General features: G+C 43.3%; 1 protein-coding gene and 1 long non-coding RNA gene across 6 annotated transcripts in view; one reads left to right on the forward strand and one right to left on the reverse strand.

The window, feature by feature from the left end:
• gria3b (glutamate receptor, ionotropic, AMPA 3b) overlaps positions 1-26922 on the forward strand; it is a 98293-nt gene that overhangs the window by 63772 nt on the left and 7599 nt on the right. For 3 of the 5 annotated variants that reach the window (XR_005208159.1, XM_037779991.1, XM_037779989.1), the window contains exons 5-14: positions 2791-2844; positions 4432-4593; positions 6147-6314; positions 6713-6817; positions 8794-8898; positions 10689-10895; positions 13764-14137; positions 14641-14839; positions 24149-24396; positions 25162-25276. Coding sequence is in view for 4 of the 5 variants with exons in the window: in XM_037779991.1 (XP_037635919.1) it covers positions 2791-2844; positions 4432-4593; positions 6147-6314; positions 6713-6817; positions 8794-8898; positions 10689-10895; positions 13764-14137; positions 14641-14839; positions 24149-24396; positions 25162-25276 (1737 nt within the window). In the remaining variant the exon portion in view is untranslated. The remainder of the gene's footprint in view (positions 1-2790; positions 2845-4431; positions 4594-6146; positions 6315-6712; positions 6818-8793; positions 8899-10688; positions 10896-13763; positions 14138-14640; positions 14840-24148; positions 24397-25161; positions 25277-26922) is intronic. The other 2 variants (XM_037779990.1, XM_037779988.1) reach the window with 1 other exon arrangement.
• Positions 12568-12954, reverse strand: LOC119494250. Its single transcript, XR_005208160.1, has 2 exons — positions 12902-12954; positions 12568-12669 (listed from the first exon to the last, which is right to left on the reverse strand). It is a non-coding gene; the product is annotated as an uncharacterized LOC119494250 (long non-coding RNA).

The following is a 26922-nucleotide window of genomic DNA, read 5'->3' on the forward strand; positions in this document are numbered from 1 at the left end:
CAAGCTCTACTCAGTAAAAATGAGATGTTAAATTATAACGCTATCATGATGCGTTCAAATGTAATCTTTGAAAATGTAGTTTTTGGCAAAAAACTTGAATAAATCCAGTTGTTTGAAGGAGATGTTTTCACAGCAATATAAAACAGATATTAGAGAGAGAATTATGACCTGTTTAACTTCCTAAAACTATCTCTATAAGCAGCTCATAATACATCATTAAAACTATTAATGCCAATAATTATTTTTTAATCAAAGCAAAAATTTAAATAAAAATACAATCATTTATTTCTTATTTATTTAAATTGTGTGTTTTTATGCAAATAACTAGTATAGATGACAGCTCTGTTTATTTAAATGCAAAATTGCAATGAAAATATTTTGTCCCTAAAATCTATGAATAATTGTGATAAATAATTGTGATCTCAATATTTAGCAAAATTATCGCGATTATTATTTTGGCTATAATCGTACAGCGCCAATTACACTAATAAATATCCGTTTTAACCACCTTTGGAGGACGGCCATCTTTTCTTTCCACTGGAGGAAAACATTAGCCTTGATGATTTTAAGTTTGTTTGTGTGCAGGTTAAACAAACAAGACACCATGTGTTAATTAATGAGCTTTAGTTATTGGTAGTATTTTTGAACTACCACACTGTATTTCCAGTCTTTATGTTAGGCCAAGCTTATCATGTCTGGACTTCAACTCCGTAGACATGAGATTATCATCGGTGTCCTCATCTCACTCTCAAAAAAGAAAGCAAACAAGTGTGTTTCCCAAAACGATGCCTTTAAATGTACAGTTTAACAGCACTAGTTTGAACCGCTGCTCATTTTGTGTACACAAGTAAGCTAGAATTTATTATCTTATGTCTTATCTGAGTAAATATTGTTTCAGGTAATAGTGCTCAAATAATATTGGACTTAAAAGGAAATACAAGAGAATCACATCTTATCAGCGCCATTAAAAGATGGTTATCACCGTCTGCAGTGTCGCAGGGATTTAGGGACGGGGCGATCAGCGGTGCATCACAACAACTAACAGCGAAATCTGTCCGTCTCAACTGGAGTCGGGACTCGCCGTCTGCCTAATTAAAGAGGCTGGGGGGAGAGGTTGGCGCGATCTGGCCGGAGGTTCTGTGTATCTCTGTGTCATCAGTGTCTCGCTGTGCTTCATCCCAAGGTTGCTGCTTGTAGCTTTTGCCAGGCTGGCTGTGAGCTGCAGGTGGGGGGGGTGAAGCTTTTCTCTGCCCAGCTCCAGGGCAGGTGTGAGGAGGCTTACGGCCCGAGTCAAGGTTAGCAGCACACGGTGAAGGAGCTGTGGGGTTTGTCCGAGAAAATGCAGCACGGCTAAAAGTCTGAAAGTTCGACTTACAGCGGGATCAATCTAGCTGTGATATCACTGCAGTAGAGGTGTTGCAGAGATTTCTTTTCACGGAGCTGTCTGTCATTTTCTCATTAGACGCAGATTGATGGATTCTGAAAAAAAACAACTCCTGCTATTTCTGCATTATAATCAGCTCATTTCCTCTTTGTTTCTATTTCTCTTTCTTGGTTTCTTCCCCTCTGTCTGACATCCTGCAGTGTTGGAGGTTTAAAGCCCTAATGATGAGGAAGCTGTCATAGAAAGCTGACCCACCCGAGCAGCTTGATAGCGTGAGAGAAAGGATTTGTGTGTTTGTGCTCCCTCACCACCAACTTCCCTTCCCTCTTCATGGACAACCTTCAGATTCCCACGAAAAGAGGGAAAGAAGTGGTTCATTATGATTGTTTGGCGCTACTGTATACAGCACTAGTGCGCCCACATCGGTTTAGGTTCACCGTAACTAAATGAAAAGCTGTAATTGTAGTTGAACTTGGTGAAACTGGAAACGTCCTTCATAGATTTTTCTTTTGCAGCCTCGGATGTGAAGACACACGTTTGCATTTCATCACTCTCCCCTACTCAGCGGGAATGTCGTAAACGATCCACAGTAACAAATATCCCTTGTCCCCGGCCCAACACGCACACAAACAGATGATAAACTGACAGTTTGTTTTTGTGACAGAGCCAGAACATGTGCAAACATGCTGATTTCGCTGTAAACTTGTGTCGCCATGTTTGTAGAATGCAGATGAAAACCGAGACGCGGTTGACAGGTTTCTGCATGGCAGCTCGCTCAGAAGTCCGTCCACAGCAGACTGCAAAAACTCATAAATAACAGACCTCAAGAGGCCCAGTTGAAAAGCCTGTCCGGCATGTAATGAGAAAAGAAGACAGGACAATTTAGAGTCTCACTATTTGATTTATCTGGAGGGCCGAGAACAAAAGGAAGAAAGAAAATCTGGAATAAAAGGCAGCATATGGTTGGTTCTGCAGTGATGGAATGGCTTAGAACACCACTTACTATTTTCAGACGGGCTGCGTGGGTTGAAACATGCTGTTATGCTCCGAAGGTGTGATATTTTCAAAGCAGAGCGAGATCTACATCTTACTGTCTCACTGTAAACGCCTTTGAAATGTTTTCTACCTTCTGTCCAGCAGTCGCAGAGGACTCTGAATGTCTGCGACGACTTCAAAGTGAGCAGAATATTTAAGGGGGTTCCACATTGTTCCTGTTTCTCTCTCATTATCGGCTCCACCTTAATGAACACTTCCTCTAACCGCTCCCTCTCTTGTTATTCCGCTTCGCTTTGTTTCAACTCCGTCCTGCGTGCATTTACAGAGATTGTTGTAACCACTTATACGAGCCGTGGCTCTTGGCTCTCATCTCATGGGTGGTTTACTGTATCGATGTTTTTCTCCCATAGGTTGTGACCCTGGGGAAGAACAGCCGTGGTTACCACTACATTCTGGCCAATCTTGTGAGTAATAACCGAGCCGCTCCCCTGGGAGGGTGTGGAACCAGCTTTTTGCTGCATGTGATGGGACTTAGTCTCAGCCATGAGCTCAAATGTGCATGCACAATAAGTGGATTATAGGCTTTTGTATGAAAAACTTGTATATATTTTGCTTTTTTTCTCTCTCTACTGTGTATATGTAGGGCTTTTTTTATGTTTGCTGCTTTAATCAATCTCAATCGGACAGCCAGACTATATAGCATATTTACCTAAATGAATATATTCATATAGTCGAGTGTCCTAAGCAATAAATAAACAGCATTTAACCTTTTTAACCGTCTTTGGAGGGCAGCCATCTTTCCCTCCCACTCTGGGGAGGGAAATGTTCATTTAGCCTTGATATTAGCATGAGAGTTTTGGAAGTGGAGGCCGGCCCCGCTCTCTCTCACTCACTGATCCCCTGCTGCCGTTTTCCCCGACTTTAGAAGATGTGATTATGCAGAAGTCAAACACATGTCCTTGCACGCCATGACACAATGCCGTACTTTAAAAACAGCAATTTGACCATAAGAAGAAATAACTCCGTGTCACAGCTCTAATGTGAAGAAGGACATTTAAAGGCATCTGGAGGAGCAGAGGTTTTTGAAATGTATTAGAAAATGTTTTACATGACAAAGACATCTGAATAAAAGTAAGCCAAATATTTTATCTTCTACATGATATGACAAACTCTCACAAACTTACTAGTTTGGAGAAGCAGACAGGTGTTATAAAACCGCAAAGCTATACAGTCTATGTTTCCGACGGGGAACTAAAGCCGTTATCTATGCTCTCGCCAAAGCAACCAGACTCTATTGAAAAAAACTGTAAATTTATCTCGAAGAACACGGGGGTTGCTGTTAGTTTGTTTATAAGTGTGTGACTTTGGTTAGTTCGGATTCACCAAAGTCACACAATAGCACACACAAGCTAACAGATCGAGGCAGCGGTAGACCAGCAACTGTTGCGTTCTGCGAGGTACAATTACTGTTTCTTTCCATGGAGTCTGGTGGCTTTGGCAAGGGCATACATGGACAGCTTCAGTTTCCCATCGGAAAGGGCTGTCTGACGACAAGGTAAACCAGTAAAAATATTCTAAATATACATTTAAAGTGATATTGATTTTTTTTTTAGGTGAGCCTTTCTTTTAGGTGGCTAAAATATGTTTTGCTGCTGACCCCTTCCACAGCAGTACATTGCTTTGTTCTGTGCGGTAACTCCTGTCTTCTTCTCCAAACTGGGAGCGTGCCAACTGTCATCTACTGTAGGTAATACACTGACTATGGATAAGTACCTCATACAATCCCACTTCAAAACTATCCCTTTAAGTATCTACTGGCAGGTTGTTTATCTGTAAATGAATTCAGGTTAGCCAACAACACAAAGTGTGAAGATGTGGGTGTAAAGGCTACCACATGTTGCTTTCTTGTAGAGTTCATAATATAATACACCTCGCTCGCTGCCAGAGTAGCTTCTAATATTTTGTGGTGCTTCACCCCAGGTTAAATCTAAAAATGAAAAACATGTGACATGAATCCTGTTCTCCCCCATTTCCCTTTTGTCTCATCTCAGGGATTTACAAACGTGAGCCTGGACAAAGTCTTTGCCGGTGGAGCCAACATTTCAGGGTTTCAGATAGTCAACCCTGAGAACCCGATTGTGCAGCAGTTTATGCAGCGCTGGGAGCGGCTAGATGAAAGAGAATTCCCAGAAGCCCGAAACACTCCTCTGAAGGTACTTTGCTTTGCGAGGCCTTTCATTGCGCATGCAGAATACGACGATCATCATCCCCTCTGAAGTGCTCTCTATCTATCGCTTCTTCTCCTCCTCTCATCCTCTGTTTGCCTTTGTCATTCTGCCTTCCTACCACCCCCTGGCCTCCTCCTCTTTGCTTTGCATCCCTCGCAGCAATCAATATATTGATAGGCGGTGCAAGGCAAGGTTATATCGCAGCTTCAATTTACATCTAATTAAACAATGATCAAGGAAGAAATGGATTTTGAATGGCATTTAATTAGATTTTGTCATGGTGCAGTGGTCAACAAACAAGTGGCTCAACCCTCCCTGGTGAAAAGGTCAGGCGAAGTTGGAGAGGAAGTGCGTGGGAGATAAAATCACACATTAATGCTCTGCTTACCTCCCGTCTCTGCACTAAAAGTTTTGAAAGAGGTCCTGACCATCAGACAAGTCTTGGCTTTTCTAATCAAATCTGTCTAATCAAGCTATTTTTATCATCTGAAGCAAGGCGTCAGAGCTTGCACCCACTCCACCCACACTTCCCTGACCGCGGGGCACTGACATGCACAGGCTGAAAGCAGCACATAGACTGCCCCGATTTTCACTGTGATTCATTTTACTGCAAATAAAAATACAAACACAAAATATTGAATATTCATATAAAGGTTCTACCCAAAAGTGGTTTTAACTAAAGCAGTCAAAGTTAACGTGATAATAGCGTCAATTTGTTTTAACGCCACTAATTTCTTTAACACATTAACGCAACTGAAGATACCGGTATCATATGAAACTAGAAAAAACCTAAGGAATACATTGGTACCAACCGTGTACTAGCTTGTCGCAAAGGACTGTATATCGCTCCAAACTTACGCAACATTTTGGTGAGGAAATACTGGCATGGCCATTTTCAAAGGGGTCTCTTGACCTCTGACCTCAAGATATGTGAATGAAAATGGGTCCTCTGGGTACCCACGAGTCTCCCCTTTACAGACACGCCCACTTTATGATAATTACATGCAGTTTGGGACAAGTCATAGTCAAGTCAGTACACTGACACACTGACAGCTGTTGGCTTGAATTTGCCATGTTATGATTTGAGCATATTTTTTATGCTAAATGCAGTACCTGTGAGGGTTTCTGGACAATATTTGTCATTGTTTTGTGTTGTTAATTGATTTCCAATACTAAATATATACATACATTTGCGTAAAACAAGCATATTTGCCCACTCCCATGTTGATGAGAGTAATAGATAACCTTTAAGGTACATTTTGAACAGATAAAACTATATGATTCATTTGCGTTTAATAGCGATTAAATATTTTATTAGATTGACAGCCCTAGTTTTAATCTTTTGACTTTTACTCTTACAAAACATATTACGCAGTCTTTGCACAGTATAAAACTATATATATATATATATATATATATATATATATATAAACCTGTAAAGGCTTTGCTACAAAACCAGTAATCTTATCTCATCTCCTGCCTCTCCCCATGTGTTCCTGTCTCACAGTGTGCTCTGCTCTCTTTTTGATTTTGTACAGTACACTTCAGCTCTGACCCATGATGCCATCCTGGTGATAGCGGAGGCCTTTAGGTACCTGCGGCGCCAGCGCGTGGACGTCTCTCGCCGGGGCAGCGCCGGAGACTGCCTGGCCAATCCTGCCGTGCCTTGGAGCCAAGGCATCGACATCGAGAGAGCTCTCAAAACGGTAGGGGGGGGTGGGAGAGAGAAACAGAGAGAGAGAGAGTGAGGGAGAGAGTGGCAAGCTGATAACTAAAGAAGAGGCTAGAAGAAGTGAAGCAGAGATAGGGAGCGAGAGCGTGATAAAGATGGAAAGTGACAGAGAGAAGGGACGAGAGCGCCGAGCTGTTCTCCTCCCTTCTGCCCCCAGATATCTCTGCACAGAGCTCACTCAAATCCAGGCCCTCATTACCATAAAACTACATCTTTTATTAAAGCGTATCCAGTTCATCATTTGATTAACAGACTGCGCGCACTCCAGTAGCTCCATGGACACGAGCACCTTAATATCAGCTATGTATGCAAAGTGATGGCTATTACACATTCCCCCTGTGTCTGTCTATGTCTGTCTGTCCCTTGTGGCAGGTCCAAGTGCACGGTATGACCGGGAACATCCAGTTTGACAACTACGGCCGCAGGATCAACTACACTATAGATGTTTATGAGATGAAAACAGGTGGGCCGAGGAAGGTGAGTCGCAGCGGTGACCTCTATCAACTCTCATCCGTCATCTGTCAGATCCAGACCTGATCAAACACCCTTTAGCAAGCTAACAGCAGCTAACAGCTGGCACACATCAGGGTTTGGTTCATTACGTTGTCAAAATCATGGAATTTGGCCAACATGTAATTTCGAATGGTTTATTGATCACCTGTGCTGAAACTCAGTGAATGTTGGCCACATGTCTTTTCTTTGAGAGAACTGATTGTGTGAAAAAAAAAAAATCAAACGAGCCTCTACCTCCGTTTATTACAGCGCTGAGGGCTTCTGCAGTCATGTGGGACCAGCGGGGCTGACAGGACAGTGCAGAGTAATGCTAATTGCCTTTCTCTACCTCTGCTGGGTAGCAGCACTGATGAGCTATCCCAAGCATCACAAGCCACACAAATCACACACGGCCCGCGATCTGATAGCTAAAACTGCCCTATCAAAAGAATGATATAAGACCATTTCCCTTGCCATGTGATGGCGCAGACAGGATTTTTGGTCCTCTCCTGACAGTAATTACCATTCAGATAACCAATTACTATAAAAGGGGATCCAAGAATTCCTCTGGCTTCTCTTCAAAATGGTAATTCCCGGCGGTACATTCACATTATAACCGGTACCATATGATGACCTCTGGTTTTATTTCATAACCTCTCCGAGTTCCAAGCGACAGCTGTGAATTTCTCGTTAGCTCCGATAGGACGTGTGATTACGCCGCCTGCCTCCCAGGCCTCTGAAGCCCACACTTCAGTTAGCATCACACAGCCCTCGCAGCCAAACTGAGAGGACGGAGAGAGAGAGAGAGAGAGAGAGAGAGAGCAAGAGAGAGAGAGAGAGGGAGAAAAGGAGGTCAGGGGGGAGAGAGTGAGGGAGCGAGGGAAGATGAGACAAGCGGGGCAGCAGTTTGTCAGGACCCGGAGCCCCAGTCGCCCCACTGACAGTTAGAGGATGAAGGTTCTTAACTGTGACTGTCACGAGTGATGTATGAGCTGATATCTGTCCCAGCCGCTCAGGGTGAGACCAGGACTTTGCCTCTGGAGCGGTGACACAGCTCCCCCGCGGTCTTCTCATCCCCCCCCCGGGGGCAGCACTTCTCAAATATCACTGTCGGACATAAGCGGGGGAATAAACATTTAAAGCTTCCTCCAGTCTGGAAAGTGCACACTAACTTTTGGCCATAACTGTAACCACAGTTTGGAGCTGAGAAGATTGCTGCTTTCTAGCGCCTCCACTTGGTGTTTAAAAACTCTGCACTGTTGTACACCTGTCTGGCCCGAGCATTTAAAAAGATCTGAGGCAAAAAAAAAAAAAAAATGCAGACCATATGTGACGAGGAGAATCCTAGCCAGCAACAGTTAGACTATTGGCAGCAAACATACGCAACACGTTTCATCCCGAGCCAGAGCAGCCATTATTTCAGATGGGCAAACAAACACTTGACATTGGTTTGACTTAAGCATCTGTACAGCAGAGTACAGAGAAACTGCAGCGGCAGGACCGCGCAGAAGGAACTGTGGAGCCACTGGAATATTATGTTAAATTATTAAACGTGTATGCAGTTCACAGGCCTGAATATCAATTATTTACTATAAAACCTGGGGAGCTGCAGGTAGGGGGGGGATTGAAGTTGTCTGCCGTATGCTCGTGCAGCTCAGTTCCTGCACATTTGGCTATTGGAGCGGATGTAGATCATAAAAAGCTGTAGTATATTTTCATAATATCTTTGATCATGACACTAACTGCATGTTGAATGTAGAGATATCAACTGTTTATTCCATGCTTGGATCACATCTTTAGCATTCTGCTCATTCGCTGCTTTAGGGCCTCTGGGATATGCAGTGTTGTTTTAATGAGCCCTTCATCATACTGTAACAGTAATACTTAGACGTGTCTGCTACATGTATTACAAATCGTCAGCGTGCTGGAATGCATCACTAACCGCCGTTTTCTCTTTGCAGATCGGGTACTGGAACGAGTACGCGCGCTTTGTAAATATTATGGACCCGCAGGTCTCCAACGACTCCTCAGTGGAAAACCGAACGATTGTGGTCACTACTATTATGGTACACTTTCCACGCAGTTTTAAATGTGTCACGTATTCTGCCACTCAAGGTCATGGTGTTGATTCCAATGAGTTCAATACATTCTGTCCTGGGCGGGTAGAACCACATCTTTTTTGTGTTTGCTTTCCATCCACTCACTACACGTTGAAACAGTCGGTCCGGCGCGCGGGGGAGTGTTTCAACTGTATCCGTGTGGGTGTCAAAGCATTTTGATTTTCCATACTTCAGTGGCCTGTCGTAGCAGTGACATCACAATAATGGTATAAATGATAATGGTTGACTCCATCAGTTACAAAAAAAAAAAACATACAGTACGCATACGTAAGTAGACCTGTCTGTCCTCATCAAGTAAATGTTCAATGACACTTGGGATAGACTGGCCGACGAATGACTAGAGGATGATACTGCGATGGTTTCTCGAGCTGGGCAAAGCAAAATAAACAGTATTGGAGGAGGGATAAGCAGGCGTAGTGTTCTCCGTTGTTATCGCCTCTCCAATCTATTTTGTTTTGCTCCTACATGTGTTCTGTGTTGAAGTATAACTTCCAGTCTGTGATTTAGGAGGAGTCATTTCCTGGGAACTTGTCCCAGACCAAAGTATGATAAACAAACAAAATATCCTTTCAGCTGTATTTACTGAACTAAATGTTTGAGGCTTATTGGTTAGCTCCCATTGCAAATAAACTGACTGTACGTATAATGGCATTATAATTACCTGATGCAGCACCTCATTCGTTGCAAACAAACATATTAAAATGATAAAGAAAGCCATAAGGATCGCTGGTATTTATGGATTTTTGGATCATCTGTATTCCAAGGCGTAATCCGGCATCCCTCCATAGCACAGCAGGACACATTTAACGTCTCTAGGTGAGGAATACAGTCAGGAGTTAACATGTGTTAACTGGAGGAGAACACTCGATAGATCCAAGGTGAGGAGGGGATACGTTCAGCACAGAACAAACAAACCATTGCTCTCCTACTTGCACTCTAATTGTGTGTGGCTGTAATGACAATGCCTGCTCTCCTGAGCGGTCCTATTGTTTGATAATGATGATGTGCTCAGTAAGAGAGAAAAGACGAGCTGCACCAAAAAAAAGGAGAGGAAAAACTAGCACGCTCCTGCTCTCCTCATGTAATTATTTTATTTATGGAGTATTTTTTTTTGCATTTTTCTGGAAAGCAAATAACAGCTTTTTTTCTTTTCTTTTATTTTATTTTTTTGGAATGAAACAGCCTTTAAACTGCGCATTGGTGCAATGTGCTTGACTATGTTGAGATACTCTGGGCACTCTCTGATCCCTCTCCTGTCACTGGCATTTACTTATGAAACCCATCCCCATTCCCATCCCCACCCACCTCTGAGCTGACCCACACCTCGCCCACCAATGACTCCCAGCCCTACTAAAACTCATTCTGGCCTTCCGTCTTCTCCTACAAATAAATTAAAAAACACCCTTCTCATAACCCCTCTTTACAGAGTTGCACCATTGGGCTCAAAAATGGGGTTGGGTGCATTGGTGCTTGGTGTCTGCTGGCTGCCACGGCTTGATGAAAGCGGCGCGACCACGCAATCGCACCGCTGTTATCAGAGTACTAGTTGTGCATTCGCGGGGCATCATCTGTACATGCATGACTGCATGGATGTGGTTATAGCAGCTTATAATATGATGAATCTCTCTGTGAGTGTGTGAGTGGACACATATGAGTGCATGTATGCATATTTCTGTTTAACTGACTGTGTGCCAGGGCATGGGAGTGAATAAACCAGCGTGTGTTTGAACCAACAGGAAGCTCCTTATGTGATGTACAAGAAAAATTATATGCATCTGGATGGGAATGACAGATATGAAGGCTACTGCGTCGATTTAGCATCTGAGATTGCCAAACATGTTGGAATTAAGTACAAACTGTCTATAGTAATGGATGGGAAGTACGGAGCCCGAGACCCCGAGACCAAGACGTGGAACGGGATGGTGGGTGAACTGGTCTATGGGGTGAGTACTGAGACCTCGCTGATTACATGACAGTTTGCAAGGAACTTCAACATGAGAGGAGATCTCATTTTTCTGTCTCATGGTTATCACCAACCCGTTGTGAACTCATCAGCTCTTGCCCAGTTCAAAGTCTTAACGCTGCGTCAGGACGCTCGGCTGTGAGCGAATTTGTCGAATGCAGCCTCAAGCATTGGGGAGAGTTGGTGATCATCTTGAGACGGAAAAAAATGAAATCATTTCTCAGTGCTGTTCACTGCAATTAATCCCTCTTTTGCTTAGCCTAGAACGCTCTCTCTCTCTCTCTGTCTCTCTTACAGTCGCTAAACAGAGGTAGGTACACGAGAACAATGAGTCCATATGGCAAACACACTGTAATCACTTTGATGAATGAAAGATTGTATGCCTTTGAAGTGATTGTGTAATTATGTTCATGTTTGATGTGTATGATGAATATGCCACATTGTAAATTCACACAGTTGAGAAAATCTGCTGCAGAATCAACACGCTAAGTGGTGGTTTGCGGTTCGAGACAACAAGCTCCATATGTGTTGTGCTCCATAAAAGGTTGAACCTCTCGCATTAGGGAAGGGTCACGCCGTGTTTTACATCTGACAGAGCGGCTCGGGGCTCTCGCAACACCTCAGGCATTCCAAAAATTACCCCCCCTCCCACTCCCCACTCCTTTTCCCAGCTTTCTCCGAGGCCACAGTAGTTGAACAGGGGCCAAATGCAAAATGCATGAGGGTTAGGCTTCCTCATCTGTTCAATTTCCCAACTATCAGCCTGAGAGATTGCTTGGTTTGATGTGCTATCGCCACCAAATTATCTTTCAAATGGGAAAAGTCCACTCCCTGCAGATGGATGGCGAAAAAAAATATCCCACTCACGTAGCTGTCAAGTCTTTCCAGGCCTGTAATTTTAAAGCAGGTGGGCCGGGACTAATAGTTTTGTACATTTTGACCTTTTGACCAGTAAATTAATTTGATTTTAGTTGTCTTTTTAAAGGTTAGGCCCAAGGCCGCTCTTTATTGCTTTGTTTCCCTCAACATTGATTGAGCGCTGCTTACGCCTGCACGAGGATTAAATGGTTATAGCCCCTTCACAACGTGGTGTTGACAGGGTAAAGAAAACAGCCATGTTTATTGGGTCTATTTGTGCTGCTCCTGGTTTGACCTTGTAAGAAACATTTTTCGCCCCGCGCCGCTGAAATCCAATGTTTTCTCAATTACGACACAGAAAGACAATACGATGCAACACAAAGAGTTGCCTTTGAAGAGGAGCAGTTATTTAATTAATCACACGCACACACACTAGCTGCAGTAACACTGTCTAATGTGATTAATTATTTTCCTTCGCTTTTACAAAGAAACCCATTGTGATTTCTAAAAAGGCAGCGCCACCTCCGTGGATGTGTTTTGATAACATAATGTGATTGAAGCAGCAGAGCAAAGGAGGGAGATAAAGAGAAACAGCTTGGAAATAAAAATAAATAAGTGAATAAAGCTAATGCCAGAACAAGCCGTGTTTGGGAAATCCAGCCTGCTGAATGGCGTGTGATGGAGTTTACACAGCCAGGGCTTGCTGATTTCTTTACTGCGGTTTAAAGAGGACCTATTATGCCTCTGTGCTTTTTCCCTTTCCTTTAGTGTGTTATATATTTTTTTTATTTGTGCAACTAAAAGGTCTGCAAAGTCTTTTACGTAATGTGGTGATGTCACCAAGTAACACATTTGCATAATACATGCCTAGTGGCTTGTTTGGTATGCCCTTAACCCTCCTGTTGTCTTCGGGTCAAATTGACCCGAAGACAACAGGAGGGATAAATCCACAGAAATTCAACATTAGGTCATGAAAAATTAACAAAAGTATGCTCATATTATTAATAATAGCCAGACAAGAAAACATTATTGTCAAATAATAGCCTTGTTCATTATCATCAGTTGGCCTGTTTAACCCTCCTGTTGTCTTCGGGTCAATTTGACCCGAAGACAACAGGAGGGCTATACAAAGCTAGTTAGAGCGGAGCTGGAGTGGAGACCGAAGAGTTTGGTTCGGGTGACCAATCACAAAAGAGTGGGCCAGCTGACCAGTCAGAGCAGACTGGGCTTTTCGGGGGCGGGGCAGGAGCTCAAACAGAGCGTTTCAGACAGAGGGTGAAAAGAGGTGCTGCAGCACAGCCGGTATGAGGGAAATAAAACGTTTTTTGAACATTGAAGCATGTAAACATGTTCTAGTAGAAACCCAAAATACAAGTATGCACCTGATAATGAGCATAATAGGTCTTCTTTAAAATGCAGCCATTACACTTGTTCTTCTAAAGACATCGCTTCTTATTTAATATGCAATTTTAACGTAAACCATTCCATTATTGAAACAGCAAGTCTCACAGATGTAGTATAAAATTGCTTGTTTTATGACACAATTGAATAGTTTCTCCGCTCAGTGTCTTCTTGGGTCCTGATTAAGGAAGCATTTGGTCAAACATGATTCAAACTCCCATCTGCTTCGGCAGATTCTTTCCAAGCTGTCTCTCTGAAAGTCTCACAGAGCTTCTTCCCCTTCTTACCTCCCGATGAGGCAAAATGTCGGCAAGAAATCTGATTAATTTTACAGTTTGAATCTCGGATGTATTAGCTAACATCCCAGGTCATAACCTTGTTCAAATGCTACTCTACTTTTCTTTGTGTGTGTTTTTTTTCCAGCCTGCCTTCAAGTGCCACAGTCGGTGGCTTATGTCTTATAATCGTGTGATAACATTGTTTTATTCTCCCTCTCCAGCTCCAGTCATTCATAACACACACATTAAAAATGATCCGTTTCTCTAAGCAGGTCTTGACTAACGCTCGCTGTGCATGTCCCTGTTTCCAGAGAGCAGATATAGCCGTTGCACCTCTCACCATTACTCTGGTTCGAGAGGAGGTGATAGACTTTTCCAAGCCCTTTATGAGTTTGGGCATCTCCATTATGATAAAGAAGCCGCAAAAGTCCAAGCCCGGCGTTTTCTCCTTCCTGGACCCGCTGGCCTATGAGATCTGGATGTGTATAGTGTTCGCCTATATCGGGGTGAGCGTGGTCCTGTTCCTGGTCAGTCGGTTCAGCCCTTACGAGTGGAACCTCGAGGATCAGGACGAGACCAAAGACCCTCAGACGCCCCCCGATCCCCCCAATGACTTTGGCATCTTCAACTCTCTCTGGTTCTCGCTGGGCGCTTTCATGCAGCAGGGCTGTGACATCTCGCCCAGGTGGGTCAGCTTCACAACAGACACAACAGAGAGACAGTATAGAAACAAATTCTACTTTGAATTAAAACAGCAAGTGATGAGATGCGCTCTTAATAATAGGTACACAGATTCACTCAAGCATCTGCATTTTCCGTCCTCTTCCTTTAGGTGTTCATTATTTGAACTCATTTCACATTTATTGCAGCTATTATATGTATAATTGAGTTTGAGATCACCAAAATGGTTTCATCAATACTCTCCTTGAGCTATGATGTGAACTTTGACCCTGATTGTTTTCGAAGCTAATTAAAGCCTTGGATCAGAGAACATTTTTAAACTACTTTCCTTGGAAATGTGCCGTTTTAGAGTGCTGACGCAGCACCACGTTGATTTACAAGGAAATTCAGATTACCAGTGTAATTAAACAAAACTGTTAGCATCTTAGCACGTTGATGGGCACCACATGTCCCTGTGTAATTACATTCTGCGTTTCCCCCCGTCATCAACCTCCCTCTCGCACGCAGGTCTCTGTCAGGCCGAATCGTCGGGGGCGTTTGGTGGTTCTTCACCCTCATCATCATCTCCTCCTACACAGCCAACCTGGCTGCCTTCCTGACAGTGGAGAGGATGGTCTCTCCTATAGAAAGTGCCGAAGATTTAGCCAAGCAGACAGAGATAGCCTACGGCACTCTGGACTCAGGCTCCACAAAGGAGTTTTTTAGGGTGAGTAGTACCAGAAAACTGTTTCACACACACACACAGCACCTTACTAATCGGCGTTTGCTTTCAGATCAGATGTCCAAAAAGATGCCTAAGCATTTTGGCTTTGCATAATGTCCTTGATAAACTCCTCCCTGCACCCTTTTCCATTTATACCTTTAGTACCGATCTTGTGACCCACCCAAGATTGCTCCAAATGAGGCTTGTTGACAGAGAAGCAGTTCTTGAACTCTTATGACACGAATGTGAAATTTATGCGGCAGAACTGCAGCGTGCAACCTTGAGGCACAGGGGCTGTCAGCAGAAAGTGTGATAACAACGTGGAAGACTCGGAGGTGATAAAAAAACAGGAGGCTAATCAAAGCACCCGCATCAGACTCGAACTCAGAGGGGTCAGCTCATGAAATATAATTAGCTGGCTGGCTATGGCTGGCAAATTGGACCTGATGAAGAAGAGCCCTGCAGGTCAAACGGAGCGGCTGAAAGACGGTTCAGATGGAATAAGCAATATGTCCGTCGGCGTGAGGGACTGGCCTGGCAATTAAGGCATAAATTAAGTGAAATCTGAAGCGAAAGTGTATTAGTCTGAAAGGCATGCCACATGCTCGCTATGCGGGAGTTAAACGGCGCTGCATATCTTTAAGGCGATCAACCCTCTGCTGTGAAACCCGTAGATGTCTTACAGCATCGGCGGTCCAACCCTTTGCATTAGCGGAGCAATAAGTTGAAAAAGAATTAATGAAACAGCACTCCGCCTGCGATGACAAAAAGGCAATATGACAGTCTTTTATCCTGCGCTCCCTCATTACTCATCAGCAGGAGAGAAACGATTCATATGTTTCACAGCTGCAGCCTGTTGGCAGAAAGAGCAATTCATTCATTTGTATTACCCCTGGGTTGAACAACGAAATGCAAAATCAAATCCATGTTTTGTATTTTTCAGTCAAAGAAGGACAAGATGATGTCTGCAGAGTTTGATATGTAAAAGAGGCTTGTTTCTTAGCAGCTGTATGACATACATGACAGCAGTGCTCTATTCTCCACACAGCACTTGTCATCACTTTTCCTTTCATCAGAGATTCTGCAAAGATGTATATACAGTATATATGTCGGCTTTGTGTCACAGACATGATGGATGCCAATTACAGATTAGGTTTCCAGACTGGCATCGGAGCCACCGCGTGTCTGCTGCTAGAACAATCCGAGAGGTGGAACTTGGAGTCACGGTTTTCCTGTATTCTGTATAATGAGTGTCCTAGTTACACCCCAAAGTCTTCAAATAGGAAATGACATGCGTGAACCGCTACTCTGAGGGACTTTTAATTAAAGCAGTGGAGGGCTGACAAGGAAAAAAACACGCTGATTAATAGGAGTTAAAGTTCTATTTCAGATCTGTTTTTCAGGAAATACATTCGGGCTTAATTAGACCCATACGGCATCAGCCAGCTGGAAATTTTAAATCAAGTCCAAACACGACATATGTCATCATCTCTGAACCCCCCCCGGTCTTGAATATTTGATGATTACACCTGGTTTATAATATAAAACTGCCTGACAGGTAGAACAAACAAAAAATGCTGCTGCCTTTCTGAGCAAAGAGCAAAAAATAAGATGCAGAAACATGAATATGGCTGGTAATAATCCATCCATTATGTGTAACCTTATCCTATTCAGGGTTGCGGGGGGGGGGGGGGGGGGGGCCTGGAGCCGATCCCAGACTATCACAGGGCTGACACATAGAGACAGACAACCATTCACCTACCGCCAATTTAGAGTCAACAATTAACCTAACCTGCATGTTTTTTGAGAGGAAACCAGAATACCCGGAGAAGATAAGCTATAAAACTCTTATTTTGATGGTTCATGCTTTCAAATTAGTTAAATTATCTCATTGTCTTCTTCAGATCTTCTTTTCTTTTAGCTCCAGAAAAATTGACAGTGTGGATATACGGCTCATTAGTGACAATATTCACATCACCGCCACCGCCGCATGTCTTCAGTTGGTGGTGGGAACGAGGAGAAGCTGCAGAGGAATTTTCAAAGAGAGAGGTGTTAGACTAGAGCCACTAGAAAAGCCCCCGATTCTGCTGCTCACTACCAACTAGGACAGCTGGCCTGGGAGCCCGTCGACGTGCCCAGTGGAAGCCTGAATGGCTCCAGGCGCTTGGCAGCGCGGCTCTCCCCGCTCTTGGCTCCTCTTCCCCAGACTGCCCTGCTTGTTTGGGCACCCTCTCCTCCTCTGTCTCCAGCCTGTCGGTTGCTTTACCTTGAAACAATGCGGGATAGCTTCAAGCTTTGTGCTGCTTTGCCTCGACGCAGCAGCTGTCATGCGCCGTCGCACCGCCGTGATTTGTTTCATCATTTTAATTCCTGTCATGGATCTTTTCATGCAGTCAGTTGAATATTTGTGTTTTGGATGATGAGAAAATGATGAGTCGTACCAGCGAGGCCATGTTTATCCGCTTGATGAGGGCTCCATTCCATCGAAAGGGCTCGGATTGTACATTGAAGGAGAAGCTGGGTCGTCATAATGGCCGAGATGATAAAATGTGGCTGATGTGGCTGTTTAATTACGTGTAAAGACCGGGGTGAGACCATCAAAGACAACCACACTGCTGTCCCATCATGCACCTCATTTAACAGTGTAACAATGAAAGAATGATAATTGCGCCGAGAAATGAGACCGCCGCATTGTTTTCTGTTCCCCCTCGAAAGATTATACATCACCCTCAAAGCCTCCACGGCAAACATCATGCGTCTCGCTGATGTGCAGGTGTAGGTGGAGATGGGAGCAACAGCTTGGGTGCAGCTACCAAAGCATTTTTACTAAGCGTGAAAATCAATTTCACGTCTCAGCTATTGTGGCGCAGACGCTGTAGCTTCTGCATCGTCCAACACAATGTTTAATAAGTAGCTTTTTTTTTTATTATGCAGAGCAGACCTGCATTAGGCCAGGGTTGAATACAGAGGAGCTGGCGAGGAGATTTGCACAAGGAATCCTAAGGTTGTCCTGCAATCATATGCAGCACGATGTAGCACAATTCCCTGAGCTCTTGTCACTTTGTGTTCCAATACAGCGCTGAGTGAAGGGGAGGCTCCTATAAAGATTAGAGCCCGTTTGCATAAAAGAGAAAGCTGACAAAAGTGATGATAGACTGGTGCGAGATAGGCGTAGCCTCCAAGGGAATGCGCTGTCCTCGGAGGGCCTTTTTCCAACTTTAGATGAGCAGCAACAGCAGGCGCGAGAGGAGCTATTGGAGTCCGGCAACGAGCATCAAAGACGAGCAATTGGTATTCAGGGCGTGTAGCGCGTGGCACTTCAATGACAAAGTACAACCCCAGAGCCTCAACTTTCATTTCTGCATACTTGAGATACAGGTAGTCCTGGCATACAGGATATATTGGGGGGGAAGTGGTGATGTCCATAAACAAAATGGAAAGGAAGTAAAGAAGTGGAAGGAAATGTAGTGGTGGGGGTGTTTGGAAATGGCATTTAGATGCCACACAAGCAGTGGAGCGTACGCGGGAGCGGGCATAATGAAAGCAGCCCCGCGACGCCAAAGGAAGAATAAAAAACAAGCTGCAGTTCGGAGGGTAGTGGACGGAGGTCTGGAAATGCTGCATAACTGAGAATCAATACAGATTAAGTGGTTGTATAGAATGGAGAGGGCAATTGCTTTGACTTTGGACTTTAATCATTCGTCCCGTCTCAGACGTTTTAATGACATTTTTGGGGGATTTCTGGAACGACAAAATCTCTAATCTCTCGATTTACTAATGATCTTTCAAAAAATACAGAGAAGCAAATCTCTCTTGTCTTTCCATCTTCCTCTCGGCTTTCCTTCTGTCTTTCACTGTTATCACGGAAGACTCTAAAGGCTTTCATTTTTCTGCCCAATAAGCATTTAATCCCTAGACTGCGAAGAGATACCTACAGGGTGGGTAGCCTGTTTTAGAGTAAGAGAGTCAAACTGGTACCTCTAAGGCAGTCGTACTGTAGGCTAATCTGCCCCTCCAACTAAAATATCTGTGTTGAACATAAAGGGTTTGCATCAAAACGTTTAACTGTACTGTAGATAACAATGTAAACACAAGGCTCATATGAATCTCAAGAAACATAACCCTGTAATAAGAATAATAAATAATATACATGAATTATGCATAATGTAATCCGTTTCTTTTGATACAAGTACCTTTTTGAATTCAAACACAGTGTTATTTCAGTGGCTTTAGCTTATTTGACATAACAGTAAGGGGCCGTACACATGCCGCGTCTTTTGCATGCTCAAAACCATTGTTGTCAGTGTAGACAAGCGTTCCCAAGCACCTATTTTCCGGGCCGCAACGGCTACGCCACGAGATAAAAATAGTTCAACTTTTGGAACACTGCAGTGTGCGTGTCAGGTGACGAGGAACAACCAATCACAGCCTGCAGATATCTTTTCTTTCTTCCGTAAATATCAGTCTACGGTAAATATATGGAGGAGAAGTTAGTCATTTTAGTGCAGGGCTACCCTTGAAAAGAAAAAAAAAAGCAGCACAGCTGGCATTTTCAACGCATTTTAGACGCGGCATGTTTACGGCCCCTTAAGAACAGTAAAAGAGATGGCGGATAAGAAAAACAACAACAGTACTTTTATTTAACCATAACTAAAGCAGACTACTGTTTATTGTGTGTGAATAATGCAAGTAAATCTTTGTATGACTCATTTATTACTTAAGTAGTGTTCTAATGTAAACATCTGCACTCAGACATAATCCCAAACCTGTTATATTAATACATTTTATTCTTATAGTGTCGTTTCAACTGTTTCTAAGAACCGACGTTACCTGTCCAGCACCAACGGCAGACAGACAAAATCAGCAGCTATCTGGTGAACATAGTGGAGCATTTAGCAGCTAAAGAGACAGATATTTCCCTCAGGAGTTGGTGGAGACCAAAACGGAGCTAAAAGGGTGAATGTTAGACTTACATTCTTCATATGGCTGGAAACTGAACTCTAATGCAAATGTTACTCCATATCTGCTGCTGCTATGTGTCAATGGGCGACTGTTTGCAAACAAGTTCACCATATAAAAGTCGATTATAAGTCAGTGTGGTTTCTGCTGCCCCCAGTTGGCCAAGGAATCAGTTATTGTAGGTTTAAGAAAAAAAATATAACAAAAATATTAAAGGTTTCCACCGTTCCTTTAAAAAACTATGTTGGGCCCCCATTGAAAGATTGCTAGAAATAACTGACCAATGCTTGCAGCTAATTGCTGACCCCTGCTCTAAGGAGACCTTCACTAGCATGTTCATGCATTAGAGTGCCTGATAAGCATCCACCTGTTTTCCTCTGGCGTCCCTCTAACCTCGTCTTGCTAAAGAGAAGTCCTGACTATAGTGAGACAGCAGGAAACTCAGTGCTTCAGACAGATTTGCAGGAGGAACGCCTACACAGATGATGTAACTGTGTCGCCTAGGTAGGAGGGTTGGCTGAGATCGACTATTTAGGTACTTCATTACGAACGGAGCAACATTATGATTGCTTTAGTGTGATCTGGAGACATTTAGAGGAGGCGGATTACGTCGTTTGCAAGTTACCCAACATAGACTTGTTTTTCTTTTTGCTTCATACAATAGCTATTTAATGTAACCACTCCCTGTTAATTGTCTCGGAGCTCATTTAGAATACAGCAGTATGCTCTAACAGGGCCATTATATAGTGTGAAGGAGAGCCACATGTATAAAGCTGTATTTATGGCACTCTATAATTGCTCAACGAAACGTCTGTTCATCGATGATGGACTTTTTCAATCATTATTCCCTAATTGAATTTTAAATGACCACCGTGGACCGACGTGTGAATGATTACAAAAAGGAGATGAGAGTTTCAATGCGTTATGTTCACGTGTGTGTACTGTATGTGTGTGTGTTTGTTAACCAGCAGTCAATAATCAAATATCTGTCTTTCCCTGCTGGGCTTTCTCATCTTGTTTTCTCCCTCTCTCTATCAGAGTCTGCTTTAAGCGTCTCTCCGGTGACTTTAGTTGAAGTGGAATCCGCCTATTTCGGTTTTGGTTGCACTCCGTCCCCGCTCTGATATTGATGAATTGACTTCATAAAGCACTGAGGCAGCACACTCTGTCGTCAGTAATCAATGCCCAGATCCATTCTTTTCTCTTCATTTGAGGAGGCGTCTGGAGCTTTCCCGCTGCAGAGCAGATGAGCCAGAGTCTTTGGGGAAATTGCCCTCTAAACTTAGCGTCCTTTCCATGATGTCTGACACATGCAAATAGAACACATTTAACAAGATTGTCAACAAAAACATCACATCTAGCTCTCCGCCCGTTGCATTAAAATGGAACGGCCATCACCCCAACTTCAAGGCTTTTTCATCCGAGCAGAGGACATTCATCATGCAGGCTTTTTAATTTGTGTTATGCTGCTGTCTCATTTCATCCTCACCCTTGGCTTGATGCTCTCTGACAGATGCCTACAAACAAATTGTATACGATTACATAAAGCCAGTAAAGCACTTTGGTTAGGTCAAGGTTAATGCTTTTGTTTATTAATAGAAATGCATTAGAGATGGATATGCTCTTGTTAAGGGGGGCTTTTACCAGTTGAGGACAATGATGAGTGTGTACTGATCGGTATGGTTGGACAGTATCTATGTGTAGTTATCTAACTGTACTTCATCTGCAACTTTCAATAATAGAGCTTTACATTACATGATCTTTACTGTTTTTCTAGCATACCTAGTTGACTGAATGACCTGTTAATTGTTACAACTAACAATTATTGACATTATTGAATATCTTGTGGATTTTTTTTTCCTTTAAGCACATTTATAAAGTGTCAGATCACGCTAGTGAGAAATTACCATTACAATCTTCCAGAGGCCAAGTTGACATTTTCAAGCTGCTTATTTTGTCAAAGAAACAGCAGAAACATGGCATGTTTAGCCATGCTAGCTAGCTAAAAACGCCAGTGGCGTTACTTAAAAGCGGCATCATCAAGGCAGATTATGCATCCGCGTCAGCGGCAGCCGTGGTCGGCTGTTTTTTTGGGTTGTCCTTCCACCCATCTGTCCATACCAGTCTCGTGAACACATTATCTCAGGAACACCTGGAGGGAATTTCTTCAAATTTGGCACAAACGTCCACTTGGACTCAAGGATGAACTGATTAGAATTTGGTGGTCAAAAGGCCCAGACACACCAAGCCGACATCAAAGAATTAGTGGCGATGAAAGCTACCAGTGGAGTTGCCTCACGTCGCCTTTGTCTTGGCCAAAAAGTTGCACTCGGATACACCGCATAGACTACAGCCGACAGCCAACTACCACATACGTACGTAGATGAAATAACTTTCCACACCAGCATGTAGTGGTAGTAGGTATTCGTCATTCAAATAGGGAAACCAGAAGACAGAGGACTGCAGATATACAAGTCATTGTTATGATACGTATATGTAATGAAGCGGCATTTGCCGACCATTTTCACACCACTCTCACTCATCACTTAGTTTCATTCTGGATGGCTATGTCGTTGTGAAAATATCCGTGTATTGGAATGATCAGATGAGATGAAGATGAACACTGAAAAGAACCTTCTGGGTTTTTCCTCTTGACTTTACTCGTTGTCTTGCTTTCCTCACGTCCGTTTCTCTTCTAATGCACTGATTTGTTTAAGCTGAACAGCCAATCAGAGTGATTTCTCTCACCGGGCGCCGCCGCCGATTCAACATGCTGAATCGGCCGAAAAAAATCAGACACGGGCAGACCAGAGCAGACGGTGCGGGACACACTGAAAAAACTAGGCCGACGGACGCAAACTGTCAAGGTCAAGGTCATTGTGACCTCACAAAACACATTTTTGGCGATAAGTCAAAAATTCATATGCTAATTAGGACAATTTCACACAAATGTCAGGACAAAACAGGATAAAATGATGAAGTGATGACATTTTGGACAGATATGGATGTAAACTGCTACTTCACTGGTTGGTGAAGACGTACAACCGCGTGGCAGTAATTCCAGTTTTGTCAAGTACTTTGATTTATGAACAATTACCTGCAAATCTAATGTCATTCTAAGATAATGAACGATACATTACACTTGTTAAACATCCACATGTTAGCATTACCCTTGTGAGCATGTTAGCATGCTGATGCTAGTGTGGCTGTAGACTGCTGCTGATTATTTTTCTTTCATCAAGCAATGAATTCATTGACTAATCATTTCACATTTTAGTATCACTAAACTGATGTCAAACAACACTGCAGGGCAGTATCTCTGGCAGATGCTGGTGTATCAACAGCTTGTCCATATTCCATACACAAACCCTTTGGTTGACAGTAGACCTTTTGATTCAGCCAGTTCTTGAAAACCATCCAACCCCCTTCGTCTCTCTCTGGCCTTTACTAAAAGAAAGTATATTTTTCATGTGAGATCCAGTCTGCGGTACACACAGTGCCACTCGGGAACTGGCTCATCGCCGCTTGGACCGGGATCTGTTCAAAGTGTGAAATGCCTATGCCAAAATAAATCCAGCGGCATTGAATAATTTAATTGATGCTTATTATAGATAGCGCTCAACTCCCACAGATTTTACAGGCTCGCTAAGCCTGACCCCAGGCGCTGCATGGGAAAAAGGCTCATCTGTGTCACTTTGTGATGGGTTGCCTTGTGTCTGTGTAACCCGCTTTCTTGTTCACTTCTCATGCGCGTTGCCTCTGAGTCACAGTTGAGATGTTACATTGAGGACGGTGTTGTTGAAACGAATGACTGTAATAAGTTCTACAAGTTAAATTAAGACTATAGAGCAAGGCTCAAATTCACCAAGAGAAATCCCAAAACTTTTGCAAGTTTCCATCTAAATTATCATTATCCACACTCCACTGACACAAACGTTTAATTATTGAAGATATTTCTTGCACCACCAAATCCACAAATGCCAGTATTTCTGCTAAAACCCAATTTGCATGACATTATGTACTGTACAGGTGATGAGTGGTCCTCATTCGCTCGGTGAATCTGAGCCTCCAGCTGCAACATAACATTTGAAGAGTACATCTATGCTGATGAAGAGAAATGGGTTTTATAAATTTTTGTACTTCATGATCTTGCAAAAGTCCACCAGCTATATTTTCCGGAAGTATTTAAAGATATCACACTGCCGCTTTTTCCAAGATGTCTATAAATACTTCATGATACCAGTTTTAAATGAATGGATCATTAAGCACAAAAATCCTACAAAATCCATTAAATGCCTATGATTCTTGGGCTATTTTTCTAAACTACTTCTCCTTTTTTTCTCCTCCGCACAGCGATCCAAAATAGCAGTGTATGAGAAGATGTGGTCATACATGAAATCCGCTGAGCCCTCAGTGTTTGTTAAGACCACGCCCGATGGCGTAGCCCGGGTACGAAAGTCAAAAGGCAAGTTCGCCTTTCTCCTCGAGTCCACCATGAACGAGTACATCGAGCAGCGGAAGCCCTGCGACACCATGAAAGTGGGCGGCAACCTCGACTCGAAAGGATACGGTGTGGCGACGCCCAAAGGCTCAGCATTAAGGTGGGTGGAATAATATAACAATATCCTCCATGTTGTTATAGTATTCCACCTACCCTGATGTCCCCCTGTTGTCATTCTCTTCTCTTCCTCTCCTTGTTTTTTTATGGACACAGAGGTAACGGTAGTATGCCTTTTCAATGCACTTGGATACAAAGGTTAAATGATAAGAAATGTTTATATTTCATATTTTATATATGTTGATAAGAGCTGCTAATTTCTCAAATCCAAATGATAAGGCTAAAGCTAACAATCACTTCATATTTATGTCTCTCTCACTTGCTTCTCTCTCTCCTTTCGATCCCTCCTTCTGTCCCGTGTGCTGTCCTACCTGACTGTTGTGTTGTCACTTTTAATTTAACAGTTCAATGGTTTTTCAATTTAGCCTTTAAAAGCTGCGCTGTCACTTGTGACGAATGTTAATTGCATGATGTTTGTTGTTGTTACTTTTCTTCTCAATGACAAGTGTCCCCATCCCGCACACTTCAGTTCTAAACTACGTAACCCTTCATGCCACCTTTTCCAAGATTTAACACTGTCTTTACCTTTTTATATGATCTTATCTCTCCACATTCCTGAAATTTCTTAAACAATTTGTCCTTTCCTAGACCATTCTGATTAACAGATTCTGTGCATAAGCCCCCCTGCTTTTTGACAGTGGTAGTATCACTACCATTATCATTATGATGCTTAGTACAATTATTACCTTGCATTAGATTTCTCACGGACCTGTGCATTTTCTTACAAGTTATGTTTTATCGTTTCAAGAAATGCTGTTAACCTGGCAGTTTTAAAACTGAATGAGCAAGGCCTCTTGGACAAATTGAAAAACAAATGGTGGTACGACAAGGGAGAGTGCGGCAGCGGGGGAGGTGACTCCAAGGTCAGCCTCGATGTCACCACAATCGGGTACTATAGTGCAGAGTAATCGGCAAGGCTGTTACGACAACCCAACCAGAACCAAAGCAACTGTCCGCCCCCACCAACCAACCAACCAACCGACCAAACTGCTGCTGCTCCCACGGCAGATTACCAAATTCACCACTAGTCTGACCAGACGCTTTAACAGCTCAGATCAAACTAAGGAGCCTTTGCTTATCCGACAGAAAAATAACTTGTGGTTATTGAGACTGTAATGTTCACAAAATAAGAATTAGGAGAGGTGAATGTGGTTGCCCTGCAGTTGTGAAAGGCTGAGCTTGATTTATTCACCCTTACACATGTGTAGGGCAGATCACCTAGTCGCAGATATTAGGGAGTTTGTCTAGGGAGCTTTGACAGTTGATGACGTCACACGCATGTGATACAAGAAGAGTGATAGAATATTTGACATCGAAAAAAGGGCGTTACCTCCAGCCTTCCCTCCTGAAGGTGAACTTTGCTAATCCTCTAAAATACATAGCTTTGCAGTACTTCACCGCACAGCTGCTTCACATCCATGACACTGGCCCACAACCCATCCATGAGCTCTAAAAACCTCAAAATGGCAGCTCAGGATGAGGCCCGACAGGAAAGCAAGGGGAACAGCGGCGTCTTGAGGGGACTAAGCATTGCAGGCAAACGTGAGAATTCTAATTAAACAAAAGATTTCTTCTTAATGAGTCATCTGATAACCCACCTGTGGTGTGATTCCACTACATGCAGCTCCTACACCCACCCAAACTCATTAATTAATAACACAGCTGTGACCCCTTTGACCATCTTCCCTCTTCTTCTGTGGTTAAATGATGAATGATTTTTTTCCTTTGTCTCCATTGTGGAAGCTAATGGTGCAAAGAGTGAAACCCCCGCTCAGCCATGACACCTTTAGTATGATGTCACTTAGATTATGTGCCATGAAGGATTGTGCTATTTTCGCCAGATTACATATAAGGCGGTAGCATTATATTCTTTACAATACGGGTCAATTTAGTGACGGATGATGCTGTCGGCACAAATGTGATGATATGGATCAGGTAATTGGTTAGATTACAGACGAGCTGCAAGGTCCCACGGACTGCAGATTGTGTCATTACACTCTTAATGTCATTTGTCACACAGACCACGATGACCAGTTAAGCTGTAGCCAGTCATTTTTAAAATAGCATCACCATGAGAGGCTGCATGATAGATCACATAATATCGAACTCATTTCTGATAGGGATTTTTTTTTTTATGTCACTTTTTTCAGTGTTTGCATTGCTAACATTGCTGTGTTCTGTAGTCACTGAGCTTAGGAGCCATTTGAAAGCATCTGTCTCTTGTGCCGCCATCGATCTTTTACCATGCACAGGTATGTACTGTCTGTTTCCTGGCTTGTTTCGGCTCCCCAGGACTCAGTGGAAAGGCCCGATTAGGTGGAATAAAGCGGCCTGGAGCGCCTCCGCTCCAAACGGTGCACCGCTTGGCCCCGTCCCACTCGCAGCTCCGTGGTCCAAGAGACATCAGGAGATGCGCATAATCATGCACACAGCGGCATGCACGCCCTCTCACACACAGTTAACACAGCTCCTCTTTCTCGCCCTCAGGCACAACACAGTGCGGCCTAGA

This window comes from Sebastes umbrosus, chromosome 9, assembly GCF_015220745.1.
Source record: "Sebastes umbrosus isolate fSebUmb1 chromosome 9, fSebUmb1.pri, whole genome shotgun sequence".
Classification (NCBI taxonomy): Eukaryota; Metazoa; Chordata; class Actinopteri; order Perciformes; family Sebastidae; genus Sebastes; species Sebastes umbrosus.